The sequence below is a fragment of the Hyla sarda genome, chromosome 7 (genome assembly GCF_029499605.1).
Source record: "Hyla sarda isolate aHylSar1 chromosome 7, aHylSar1.hap1, whole genome shotgun sequence".
Lineage (NCBI taxonomy): Eukaryota > Metazoa > Chordata > Amphibia > Anura > Hylidae > Hyla > Hyla sarda.
Window position 1 is genome coordinate 211,284,997 of NC_079195.1, and position 14,567 is coordinate 211,299,563.

The 14,567-nt window shown below is 43.4% G+C and overlaps 1 protein-coding gene across 7 annotated transcripts in view; it reads left to right on the forward strand.

Annotated features, from left to right (window-relative positions):
- TTLL7 (tubulin tyrosine ligase like 7) overlaps nucleotides 1–14,567 on the forward strand; it is a 245,761-nt gene that overhangs the window by 202,965 nt on the left and 28,229 nt on the right. For 6 of the 7 annotated variants that reach the window (XM_056532560.1, XM_056532564.1, XM_056532565.1 and 3 more), the window contains exon 19: nucleotides 5,907–6,067. The exons of the other annotated variant lie outside the window; for it this stretch is intronic. In XM_056532560.1, the coding sequence (XP_056388535.1) occupies nucleotides 5,907–6,067 (161 nt within the window). The remainder of the gene's footprint in view (nucleotides 1–5,906; nucleotides 6,068–14,567) is intronic. 7 annotated transcript variants of the gene reach the window in all.

The following is a 14,567-nucleotide window of genomic DNA, read 5'->3' on the forward strand; positions in this document are numbered from 1 at the left end:
ATGATGTTGAAGGCCGCAGTGGTCTTCAACCTGCGGACCTCCGGAGGTTTCAAAACTACAACTCCCAGCAAGCCCGGACAGCCGATGGCTGCCCTGGCTTGCTGGGAGTTGTAGTTTTGAAACCTCTGGAAGTCCGCAGGTTGAAGACCACTGCGGGTGGGGGAGTTCACTCGAGTATAAGCCGAGGGGGGGTGTTTTCAGCACGAAAAATCGTGCTGAAAAACTCGGCTTATACTCGAGTATATACGGTAGTATGAATTTATATAGCATGATATCTTATTATAGTTTAAAGTGCATATATATATATATATATATATATATATATATATATCAACTTCAGGACTCATAAATAACTGTGGGTACTCTTCTCTTTCTGTCACTGAATGGAAACCTTTTTGTTGCTCGAATCATATACAAAAATACATTTTAAGGGGTACTCCGGTGACAACCTTTTTTCTTTTAAATCAACTGGTGGCGGAAAGTTAAACATATTTGTAAATTACTTCTATTAAAAAAATCTTAATCCTTCCAGTACTTATTAGCTGCTGAATGCTACAGAGGAAATTCCTTTCTTTTTGGAACACTGATGACATCACGAACACAGTGCTCTCTGCTGACATCTCTGTCCACTTTAGCAACCGTGCATGGCAGATGTAGGCTAAGGGCAGCATGGTGGCTCAGTGGTTAGCACTGCTGCCGTGCAGTGTTGGGGACTTGGGTACAAATCCCACTAAGGACAACAATAAATAAAGCGTTGTTATTATTATTATTATTATAATAACGTCAGCAGAGAGCACTGTGCTCGTGATGTCATCAGAGAGCATTCCAAAAAGAAAAGAATTTCCTCTGTAGTGTTCAGCAGCTAATAAGTAGAGGAAGGATTAAGATTTTTTTTTATAGAAGTAATTTACAAATATGTTTAACTTTCTGCCACCAGTTGATTAAAAAGAAAAAAGGTTTTCACCGGAGTACCCCTTTAAGGCTATGTTCACACAGTGTGATTTCAGGTGTATTTAAAAAGTAAAAAAATAATAATTTGTTCTTTTTCTAAAAAAAAAAATTAAATAAAAAAAATTAAACTGTGGCACTGCCGTCATCTGTGCCCCCAGCGTATGAAAAAAACGGACACATTGGCTCTCATTTACTATTGCAAACCCGAGAAATTCTGTCAAAATTTGCGCCAGAATTAAAAAAAAAAACAACTAACTCTCCATTTTACTGAGACCCCCCCCCCCCGGAAAAAGGGCGTGGCCAGCCAAAGAGGCGTGTCCCGACATTTTCACACAAAAAAAACGACATATTTACTAAGGTTTCCACAGAAAATGTGGTGGATTTGAGCTGAGGAAAACCCCACAGATCAGAGCATGTGTAAAAAAAAAAGCAAAACGTAGGGAAAGTGGAAAATGTAGGGAAACCTTAGTAAATACCGTGGAAAATAAATTGTAGGGAATTAAAACCCATAAAGAAACCTACACAACACTCTTAGTAAATAAGGGCCATTGTTTTAAAATAAGATGGCTTTTTTGGATTGTTTACACATTGGGTAAGATTTATCAAAAACTGTGTAGAGGAAGAGCGGTGCAGTTGCCCATGGCAACCAATCAAATTGCTTCTTTCATTTTTAAAGAGACCTATGAAAAATGAAAGAAGCGCTCTGATTGGTTGCCATCGGCAACTGCACCGCTCTTCCTCTACACAGGTTTTGATAAATCTCCCCCATTGGTCCGTTTTTAATTAAATCAATTTAAATAATGAATTGCCCCTCCTAAGAGGATGGCAAAAGGGGCAGAAGGAATTTGAGCTTTGACTGTAAAATAATGTGTGTGGGACTAACTGGCCTAGGGGGTAGGTATATGCATTATTATTAACATTTTTCGAGTTTTGTGACAAGTAAAATTTCAAAAAATATTTCCAAAAATATTTAAAAGTGTGAAAAAAATTATAAAATGGTGACACATTCCCATAAAAAAAAAAAAAAAAAAAAAGCCAAAACTTTAAAGCAATGGATGAAAAGGAGGCCAAAAATCAATGTAAAAACTAAAAATCTAGACAATGCATCTGCTAAATAAGGAAAAATAAAGAAAAAATGGCCGTAAATGTATGACCAAAATGTTGTGTGAACATACACTAAGGCTGGAGTGGAGCACCTACCCATAGCAACCAATCAGATTGCACATTTTTTACAAAGGCTTTTAAAAAATAAACTACCTGATTGGCTGAGCGTATATAAGAGTGGGGGCCGCTCTGCCTCAAGGGTTGGTGAGTAGCCGGGCCCCATTCTGGGCATCGTGTGGGACCCCAGTAGCCTGACTCCATGCCATCAGACACTTATCCCCTATCCTGTGGATAGGTGATAAGTTTTATTTACTTGGAGTACCCCTTTAAACTCATTGTGAACTCTATGAATGTGGATGCATTGAGCTCCCACTAGTGACGCCATCATGGCAAGCAGTTCAGTACTTGGCCCCACCTCGCTTCTGAATAATCTGAGATTGCTTCTTTATTCCCGTGGCACCATATGGCTAAGTTTCTACTTGGTTTTTTGTGCTGCGTTTTTTGGGATAAAAAAAAAAAAAACGCTTGAAAAAACGCCTGAAAACACGCCAGTGCAATTTCCTGCGTTCTTTCTGGCTTTTTTTTTTTTTTTTGCATTTTTTCATATGTGTGGAAATTGCACCTTGGCAAAAAAAAAAAAAAAAAAAGGATTCAGCAGTGATGGAAAAATTTAATTAAACGAAATGTATATATTTTATAACAACATTTTTATTATTTTTTAATAAAGTGTGTGTGTTTCACTTTTTTCTCTCTATTTTTTAATTTTTTTAGGTAGTACTGCTACTCCCAGCATGGAACACACTGTTCCATGATGGGAGTAGTAGTACCTGTTCTATAGACATATCGCCCCAGGTGTCACACACACTGCATTTTTATTATTGTCGGTTACATTTTTAGGTCCCTGCCCGCACACATAAATTGATCCCTGTTTAAAAAGTAATCAAAATTTTGTTAGAAAAGAGATACATTTCGTTAGATACAATTTTTCCTTCACTACTGTATGTTTTTTTACATTTTTTTTAATAGTACCCTACGAAATTTTATTAAAAAAAGGGATCTCCACCACTTTTTGGGATTTCTAAAGTCCAAAAAAGAATAAAAACTGCCTGCAAAAACGCCGAAGTTAAAACCCACATATCGTTTTTCTTGGCGTCAATGATTTTTACAAAAAAAATCGCCAGTGGCTCAACATGCTGCGATTACCAACGATCTGAAAAATGCCAAAAAAAAAGAGTGAAAAAATGCCAAAAGGATTAAAAAAACACCAAAGTGAAAAATGCCAAGTGGAATAAGAATTTCTCAATGATTTACAGCTAACATCTGTCCGCAGCATTTTTTGGCCAAAAAAACCCATGCGGCAGAATTGGCGTTTTTATTGGCGTTTTCACAAAAAAAAAAAAAAAAAAAGTGGAATTCCAGCCTAAGAAGTGCAACATTACTCCCTGTTCTTAGTGGGACTCAAAATCTAAGTTCCAGGCTACTCTGTCAATGAAACTCATGCAAACACTAGCAGAGCATATGAAGTACATGCAGCTGTTGCCCATAGTTGGATTTAAACCCAGGGCCACAGCACTACAGGGCAACCAGGCAAGCACTGAGCTAACATGCTGCTCTCTCTTTTCTTTTCTTTTCTTTTTTCTTTTCTTTTCTTTCTCCAGTGTTAGCTCTGGAACCTATATGATGGCCAGAGGCAGGGTTAGACTAATCAGAGGAGGGGTGACCAGGATTAGAAAAACATGGCTGCTTTCTTCTTAAAAATACAACCACTTCTGTCCACAGGTTGTGTGTTGTGTATTGCAGCATAGCCCCAGTCTCAACAGAACTGAGCTGCAACCCATGGACACTCATGCGCTGTTTTTTGCAAAAAAAAAAAAGAAGCAAATATAACAAGCAGCAACAATCGCTACTAGAGATGAGCGAACTTACAGTAAATTCGATTCGTCACGAACTTCTCGGCTCGGCAGTTGATGACTTTTCCTGCATAAATTAGTTCAGCTTTCAGGTGCTCCCGTGGGCTGGAAAAGGTGGATACAGTCCTAGGAGACTCTTTCCTAGGACTGTATCCACCTTTTCCAGCCCACCGGTGCACCGGAAAGCTGAACTAATTTATGCCTTAAAAGTCAGCAACCGCCGAGCTGAGAAGTTAGTGACGAATCGAATTTACTGTAAGTTCGCTCATCTCTAATAAACAGGTTAGATTTGTCATAAACATGGATGGGTAGTAACATTATGATTTAGGTTATGTTATATTGGATGCGTTTCAAGTGATCGCTCTAGGTTGATGTCCTGCTCCAAATTAGGTAATACAGTGGTCCCTCAACATACGATGGTAATCCGTTCCAAATGGAACATTGTTTGTTGAAACCATCGTATGTTGAGGGATCCGTGCAATGTAAAGTATTGGACAGTGGTCTACAACCTGCGGACCTCCAGATGTTGCAAAACTACAACACCCAGCAGGCATGCTGGGTGTTGTAGTTTTGCAACATCTGGAGGTCCGCAGGTTGTAGACCACTGTTAGAGGAAGTTGTACTCACCTGTCCCCGCCGCCATCCTCACCTGTCCCTCACCTGTCCATCGCTGTCGCCGCCTCCCCGAGGTGTCCCCGATGCTCCGACAAGGCCTCTGCTTCCCCGGCATCCGCGCTCTCCGTCGCCGCCATCACGTCGCTACGCATGCCGCGCCGATTGGATGGCGTGTGCAGCGACGTGATGACGACAATGGAGAGCGCCGACGATGCAGGGGATCCTGAAGGACAGGTAAGAGACATCACCGGAGCTCATGGGGCACCGTAAACGGCTATCCGGCGGCAGCTGAAGCAGTCAGCACTGCCGAATAGCCGTTTATGCGATGGCCCCGACATAAAAAAGCATCGTATGTTGCTTTCGTTATCGTATGTCAGGGCCATCGTAGGTTGAGGGGTCACAGTACGGGTGACTGTACGTGCACGGAGAAAACACACGCTGACACAAGACTGGATCAAAGTAGTTCTCTAGTTTATTGTATTGCATACAAACAATATACATTTTTCAGTAGGGCGTAGCCCATTGTGTAAGCATTCTAATTGGTTAGTAGACTACGTTTACGTAAGCATTGCATCATATTATCTGTGCCAAGCAGGGTGGCCACACGGGGCGTAGTACAGGATGTAACCACCATCTTAGAATAACGATCGTCATTTTATATCTATTATCCATAACAATGTAAGATTCATTAAGCTGCCGGAATTTATCTTTAAAGGGGTACTCCGGTGAAAACCTTTTTTCTTTTAAATCAGCTGGTGGCAGAAAGTTAAACATATTTGTAAATTACTTCTATTAAAAAAAATCTTAATCCTTCCAGTACTTATTAGCTGCTGAATGCTACAGAGAAAATTCCTTTCTTTTTGGAACACTGATGACATCACGAGCACAGTGCTCTCTGCTGACATACCTGTCCATTTTAGCAACCATGCATAGCGGATGTATGCTAAGGGCAGCATGGTGGCTCAGTGGTTAGCACTGCTGCCTTGCAGTGCTGGGCACTTGGGTTCAAATCCCACTAAGGACAACAATAAATAAAGCATTGTTATTATTATTATTATTATACTCATGTCAGAACTGTGCTCGTGATGTCATCAGAAAGCATTCCAAAAAGAAAAGAATTTCCTCTGTAGTATTCAGCAGCTAAGAAGTACAGGAAGGATTAAGATTTTTTTTAATAGTAGTAATTTACAAATGTGTTTAACTTTCTGCCACCAGTTAATTTAAAAGAAAAAAGGTTTTCACCGGAGTACCCCTTTAAAGGGACATCTCCATTGGGGTTTATACAGTAGGACTGAATAAGTCTCTTTTTTTTTTATTTCTGTTTAGATCTTGGACATAGTGAGAACAAACATCCGTTCGGTCCTTCAGCGCATCTGGAAGGTGACTGATGTGGAGTGTTTACACTTGTACCGGAGTTTTAATCGCGTGTTTAATCGTCTCCTGTGGAGTCACGGCCAGGGACTGTGGAGTTGCTTCTGCGATTCCAGGTACGCTCAGCCTTCTCCCCTCAGCTCCAGCCTCCCTTCAGGGATGTGTTAGGACAGACAAATGTATGCTGTGTTTACATGCTGGATGTCGGGGGATCATGCATTTTTTAAATACTTTCTAAATGGCGCTTTCAGCTGTGTATACAAAGCGCCATTCAATTGTGTTATAAAAATGACTGATGATTTGGTTGCTGAGTTTGGCTTCGGTTCAGAATCGTTTTCTGCTCTGATCTAAATGAAAAGTATTTTTCGGAATTGCTGCAGTTCGCACAGAAAATCTAATTTTCCCAGTAGTAATATATTCCGGGAGCAGCAGTACCTGAGCGCCGCTGCCTCGGAGCACAAAGCTCTCGAAAAGATGACACGCGGTATTGTCTGCCATGTTGAAGAGCGTTAGGCTGGGACATGCACTGTGTTTGTGTAGGTGTGTGAGTGTAATGGCAGATATCAGGACATGGCGTAGGGGGTGCCGCACCTGTTCCCAGGGAATATGGAGTTGTATAAGCCTTTACCGTATACTACTATAGTGGTCCCTCAACATACGATGGTGATCCGTTCCAAATGGACCATCGTTTGTTGAAACCATCGTATGTTGAGGGATCCGTGCAATGTAAAGTATAGGACAGTGGTCTACAACCTGCGGACCTCCAGATGTTGCAAAACTACAACGCCCAGCATGCCCGGACAGCCAACGGCTGTCCGGGCATGCTGGGAGTTGTAGTTTTGCAACATCTGGAGGTCCACCGGTTGAAGACCACTGGTATTGGAGGTTATACTCATGTATCCCCGCCGCTCCGGACCGTCACCGCTCGTCACCGCTGCCCTGGATGTCGCCGTCCATCGCTGTCGCCGCGTCCCCGGGGTGTCCCCGACGCTCCGGCAATGCCTCTGCTTCCCCGGGATCCTCGCTCTCCGTCGCCGCCATCACGTCGCTACGCACGTGCTCCTATTGGATGACGGGACGGCGTGCGCAGCGACGTGATGACGATGATGGAGAGAGACGACGATGCAGGGGATCCCGAAGAGGACGCGCCGGAGCCCCGAGGACAGGTAAGTGATCGTCAGCGGACCACACGGGGCACCGTAAACGGCTATCCGGTGGCAGCTGAAGCAGTCAGGGCTGCCGGATAGCCGTTTATGCGATGGCCCCGACATACAAAAGCATCGTATGTTGATGCTGCCTCTGAGAGGCCATCGTATGTTGAAATGATCGTATGTCGGGGGGGGGGGGGGGGGGGGTCACTATAAATAGGCAGTGCAGAGGAGAGATAGATAATATAGTCATTACACATCTCCTCCAAAAGAAATAAAACTCTTTCTACCACCATCTAAAGATAACTATTCTGTAAGTCAGTGTCCTACCCGTATAGAAGCCTTTAAACATGACTAGGGATGTTAGCCAAACCAGATTATACTCCAAATAAAGGGGCACCCCGCCATAGACTGCTGTTTGGTGGTTCTTGTTCCTCTTCAGTTCAGAGCAGGGCACTGGTTGGCCAGATGAGATGGCAGTTCTGAGGGTTACTGGTTCTTAGTCCAGTTATGAAAAACATATCCCTTATTCATAGGATAGGGCATAAGTGTCTGATCGCGGGGAAGGGGTTTTAACCTATGGGACCCCCTGGGATCTCCAGAACAGGGCCCTGCTCTCCCCACTGAGTTCCCTACCTTCTGAGACTTACTGGTCTCGGCAGTGTCGGCAAAACAACAGTTTCTTCTGGGCCCTAATGCAAAATCTGCAACAGGGCCCCATATGCCATTTATAATACAGGATTCCTATTTGGCAGATGGACTTTGGGGCCCCCTTAGGCACCAAGGCTCGTTACGACTGCTACCTCTGCACCCCCTTTAGTTATACCTCTGGCTGAGCAGGCCATCAATGCCGAGACAAGTATTTCTCAGATGGTGGGGCACCATTGTGGAGATCGTGGGGTTCCCATCTGCTGTAATAAAACACTTGTCCCCCCCAGTGGATATATTTTTCAGTACTGGATGACCCCTTTAAGGCTCCCATACACTTTAGGCTAGGTTCACATCTGCATTGCAGATTCTGTTTAAATAACGGGACAACAATATGCTGCAAGGGTATTTTTGCCCCATTAAGATAATGCAAAGTGATAGAAACCTGAGTAAAGTCAATGGGGTCTGTCGGGCTCTGTTGATGTCTATTGTGCAATGAACTGTCTGGCTCTGTCTATCCATAACGGAAATGGAGCCTCATGTTAACCCGGCCTTGCTGGGAGTTGTAGTTTTGCAACAGCTGGAGGCACCCTGGTTACAAAACACTGCTCTACTGCCACCTATAGGCCATGTTCACACTACGGAATTCTCGCGGAATTCCACGAGCGAAACTCCGCGAGCGGAATTCCGCTGTGTGAACTTAACATTAGTGTGAATGGGTCTCCGCGAGATACGTTCACACTGCGGAATTTCCGCGGCGGACAATTCCGTTGCTGAAATTGTTCCGCGCAAAGAAAGAACATGTTCATTCTTTGCGCGGATTTCGCGAGCACTGTATAGCCGTCAATGGTGATGGCTCAGTGCCCCGCGGCCCTAGCGCCGAAGCACCCTCGGCGGCGGCCGCTAGGCGGAATCTCCGCTTGCGGAATTCAGCCGCGAGAATTCCGTAGTGTGAGCGGGGCCTTAGGTAGCTATTCTGTAAATTACTTCCAAAGGGGAAAATCAATGAAACTAAAATTATTAATAAAGTGCATATAAAAGGTCAATATTGTATCCACTGTAATTCCCAAACGTGTTTTTTGTCCTTGTTTTATAGTTGTAGTCTCTGTCTGCTTACTAATATATTACAATCTGGGACAGTTTAATGTGGGTAGTGGATTATGCATCATTTTTTCTTATCCTTAAATCTGCGAATGTGGCTTTTATAAATGAAAGTCTGCATTGAATTAAGGTCCTTGCTGCAGAACCGCTGCTCGGCCTTTGGCATAATGGACATCCAAAGCGGTGACGACTGCTGCTGCACATAGGGTGTTTGTTCCCTTTTAAGGATTAAAGCCGCGGGAGGTGTTTTCACCTGTCCTAATTTATATAGTCATAGGCTCGGGGGGGCGACGTTCTATCAGGCACAGCTGGGTTCACACATGGTTCTCATGATATCAATAGCACTCGGTATTTCGGATGTCGTGTCTGCATGCATGACCAGTGTAAGTAATTATACCGGCGTAACTGTTTACAGACTCGGCCATTGTACTTCGCAGGGTAATAGGAAGGAGCTGAACGTCTGTTCTTGCACATGTTTTAGGCATTTTAACTTTGTTTGCTCAGACGTACTTAAAACAATTGATGAATGTCAGAATACATTTGCACGTGTTCTTCTTCTTTCTTAAATGGAAATAATAGAATAATTGAAAGCAAACGTATTTTATATGATATGGAAAATATGTCATCTTTCCAAGATACAACTACTTGTTACATTTAAAGATCTCAGCTGCAGGACTTGGACCCCCCACTGTTCTACTGGATCAGACTTAGAACCCCACGGTGATCTTAATTTGGTTTAGAAGAAGCATGGAGGTCCGGGTATTGTAGCCATCTGTGACCCTGCTTAGGTAGAGTTATTTTATTCTCTATCTCTTGTACTGCTCTGCCTAATGAAACACATGGACACTCTGGAGTGTGCCCCTTTAAGGGGTTGCCACCAATCGCCCACTGCTGGAATACTTGAATTCCTGCTAATCTCTACCTACTGGTTCCTTATAACACACAGATGCACATGTCTGCCAGCCAAGAAGGTGTTTTACGTTGGACCTGAGGAAGAAGCATATTGGCTCCGAAACACGTCTGTTCCATTGCTTCAAACCAATAAAATTGTTAAAGGGGTATTCCTTCCGGCTATAGACATCTTGGCCCAGATTTATTAAACTGTATGAGAGAAAAGGTGTGATTTCCCCACAGCAACCAATCACAGCTCAGGTTTCACTTTACCAGAGCTCGTTAGCTGAGCTGTGATTGGTTGTTGGGGGAAAATCACTACATTTTTTCTCTCGCACATTTTGATAAATCTTCTCCTCATAGACATGTCACAAGGGGGCGTGGCATGACGTCATTTCTCCATTCCCAGAAACACAGAGGTTTCCGAGACTGGAGCAGCAGCCCGGCAGAGAATGCCAGGTGCTGCACAGAGATTTGGGGGGGAGTTGGTCCCAGAGGCGGGCCATAACCCCCCCATGATCAACCATCTTATCCCCTATCCCTTGGATAGGAATTAAGATGTCTATGGCTGGAATACCCCTTTAAGTCCTGTGCATCTATTGTGGCAAATATTTTATGTACAACAATGCAGCAGTGTTTGTTTAGCTACTACATTTTACCTCTGTTGCTTTTGCCCACTTATCAGCACCCTAGGGTGACCGGATTGGGTCTTCAGAGTAGCATACTGTTTTGCCTATATGCCTACTATAGAGTTATGCCAATTCTCTAGCACAGTGGTCTCCAAAATGTGTCCCTCCAGATGGTACAAAGCTACAACTCATTCCCGGCCAACCAACAGCTGGTGGACCACAGTTTGGAGACCTTTGCTCTGGCACAACCCTACAAAGTCAGTAGACACCATAGGTGTGATTGTGAGCTTGTACCACTTTACTACACAAGGGAGCACCCCTCAGTTTTCGTTTACTCCTTTGTTCTACCGGCCGCAGTGGACACCACCTCAACTAGTCATTGGCCCAACAGGCATTTCCACTCTGTTCAGAAAGGACCAGAAATGGAGATCAGGAATCCATGGGGCAGATTTATCAAAACTTGTCCAGAGGAAAAATTTGCTGAGTTGCCCATAGCAACCAATCAGATCACTACTTTCATTTTTAACAAGGCCCCTTCAAAATGAAAGAAGCGATCTGATTGGTTGCTATGGGCAACTCAGCAACTTTGCCTCTGGACAGGTTTTGATAAATCTCCCCCATGTGTATCGAAATATCACCGGCCAGTCTCCAGCTTATATCCTACATCAGTGTTTCCCAACCAGGGTGCCTCCAGCTGTTGGAAAACTACAACTTCCAGCATGCCCGGATAGCCATTATCTGAAACACTGTCCTACACCCTTTAACCTAGGACTCACCCATCTATGAGCCAAAATAAGGTCCCTAATTGGTGGACTTGGCACAACTATGTATAATATGGTCACCCATATCATTGGAATTTTTCTTGATCTATTCAATATATAAGGTGCTGTTCACATAGTTTCCATGACGGAACTCTAAAAAAGTTTATGGGGTAGGCTGGGCACTGTTGGTGCCTGGCGTCATGGATGCCAGGCACCTACAGTGCCCAGACTACCTGATTAACCTTTTTTTGGGTTCCGTCCTGGTGTCCATCGCTTTAAGGCTAGGACTCCACTGAGATTTTTGCTCTGCGATTTTTGTGGCATAAAAACGCGAAAAAACTGCCACAGTTTTCCCCTGCGTTTTGGCGTTTTTTCTGGCGTTTTTACCTTTGTGTGGAATTTGCCTTTTTTGGCCCCTTTTGCCTTTTTTTTTTACAAAATAGTTGGGTACCAAAAAAAAAAAAAGGATGCAGTAGGGATGTAAAAAATGTATTTAACTAAATGTTTATTTTTTTATAACAAAATAAAAAAAAAATTTTTTGTAAAGTTTGTGTGTTTAAAGGGGTTCTTCGGTGCTTAGACATCTTATCCCCTATCCAAAGGATAGGGGATAAGATGCCTGATCGCGGGAGTCCTGCCGCTGGAGACCCCCGTGATCTTGCATGCGGCTCCCCGTTCCCCGTTCTGGCACCCCCGTGTTCGCTCCGGGTCTGATTACCGGCGACCACGGGGCCGACGGCGTGTGACGTCACGCCTCCGCCCCCGTGTGACGTCATGCTCTGCCCCTCAATGCAAGCCTATGGGAGGGGGCGTGATAACTGTCACGCCCCCTCCCATAGGCTTGCATTGAGGGGTGGAGCGTGACGTCACACAGGGCAAACACGCTCCAGGGACTGATTATAGACGGGGTGTCGCGTGCAAGATCACGGGGGTCCCCAGCGGCGGGATCCCCGCGATCAGGCATCTTATCCCCTATGCTTTGGATAGGGGATAAGATGTCTAAGCACCGGAGAACCCCTTTAACTATTTTTTCTCTTTTTTTCAAATTTTTTATGTAGTACTACTACTCCCAGCATGGAACACACTGTTCCGTGCTGGGAGTAGTAGTACCTGTACTATAGACATATCGCCCTGACTGTCAGTCTGCAATCGTCCATAATATAGTAGAGATGCGGCTCTATACAGCGCTCGCACCTCTGCTCTGGCTGTTCATATTTTCCGCCCAGAGCTGTGATTGGCCGGATGGTTGCAGCCAATCACAGCTCTGAGGAAAATATGAATGAATGAGTGGCCGGCCCGGAGTACAGTGCAGAGCAGGGAAGCGAGCGCTGTATACAGCCGCTCCATCTCTGCTATAGACAAGGACGATCACATTGGGTGTTAGTAGTGATACCCGCTGTGTTCTTACCTGCAGGTACTCCTACTCCCAACATGGAGTACACTCTGCTCCATGCTGGGAGCTGTAGTACGTGCATTAGTAGAAAGCTTGCAGCGAGTGTAACTTCTGACACATGATGCGATCTGTCTATTAATGCAGGTACTACAGCTCCCAGCATGGAGCTGAGTGTACTCCATGTTGGGAGTAGTAGTACTTATAGTTAAGGAAAGATCACAGCGGGTATCACTACTGACACCCGCTGTGATCCTCCTGTATAATGTATAGATGCGGCCGCTCTCCTATGGTCCCCTGCACGGCCGTATATATACACATGTTCCTATTTCCCACAGAGAGCTGTGATTGGCTGGAACCATCTGGCCAATCACAGTTCTCTGCGGGAAATATGAATAGGTATATGTACGGCAGTGCAGGGGACCAGAGAAGATCGGCCGCTGCATCTATACATTATACAGGAGGATCGCAACGGGCGATCTGTCAATTAGTACAGGTACTACTACTCCCAGCATGGAACAGTGTGTTCCATGCTTGGAGTAGTAGTACTACCTAAAAAATAAAATAAAAAGTGAAAAACACACACACACACTCCATTTTTATTATTGTCGGCTACATTTTTAGTGCTTTACCCGCCCACATAAATTGATGAATAAACATTTCATAATAGAAAAGATAAATTTCGTTAGATACAAATAATTTTTTTTTTTTATGGTACCCTACGAAATTTTAATAAAAAAGGTATCTCCATAATTTTTTTGGATCGCTAAAGTCCATAAAAGAATAAAAACCGCCTGCAAAAACGCAAAATTTAAAACCAACATGGCATTTTTCTTGGCGTTTTTACTCTCCCATAGACTTCTATGGGAGGAAAACGCCACGATTTCAGGGCAAAAAACGCCAAACTAGGTTTTGTCAGGCATTTTGAAAATTCAGCCTATGAGCCCGAAATTGCAGAGAAACTCCAAAAGGATAAAAAAAACGGCAAACTGAAAAACGCCAAGTGAACCTGGCATTTTGCAGTTTACTATTGACTTGCAGCTAACATCTGGACACGCCGCTTTTTCACTGAAAAAATGCTGTGCGGGAAAATTGGCCTTTTTTACGGCGTTTTTGCAAAAAAAAAAAAAAAAAAACCTCAGTGGAATTCCAGCCTAAAGGAAGGAAAAGCACAGCATGTTCTTGAGCGGAACTTTTGATGTCCATGCGAACACAGTCAAAAGGGACCAATGCAAAAACCTATGTATTTTATTTCACAGAATTTTTCTTCACAAATCTCACACCTGGCAATTGGCCCATGCTTTTTGTCGTACAGTCCCATTACACACGTATTTGGTTATCTTCATGATGTTTGTGCATCCAGACAACCTCTTTTGACATTGAAGTAAGCCTAAGGATCACCTGATTGACGCACACCCTACTTTTCTCTTTAGTGACTCCTGCAGGTTATATCTGGTATTACATACTGGCCAATAGCATAACTTTATTTTGCAATATAACCAACTCTGAGCCGGCGTGACGGGATCCTATTATTTCTTTAGCAAAGTTCAGAAGGTTTTTTTCTCTACTTTTTTTTCCGTAAAAGACCTGAAAAAGTTTTTGAGCGTTTAATCTTCTATTTTGCTCGTGTCGAAGAGACTCGCTATTGCAATGGCTTTAAACCTCCAGGCAATTTTATATATATATATTTTTTTTTTTTTTTTTGAGAAAACTATTTACTTTAAGCATCTTTCTACTTGTTTGTGATTCTGGCTGCGTACTCAGCGCTGGAAACATTTTACAGCCTCCCATCTTGGCTGTCATGGCATTTTTTCATTAGAGACTATTGGAAGTTGCCCAGAAAATTACCTTACTTATATCAAACTGCATAATATGCAGCTTTTTTTTTTTTATATTTTCTTTTCAATGATTCTCTTTGTAGAGAGTGATTTGGCAAATATACGAAAGGGCCTTATTTGGCTTTTTATCAGACGTGAAAAAAAAATAAAAAATATGAAGTGATCTATATTCAGACCTGAAGTCCATTTTCGAAAAAGAGATAACTTCAT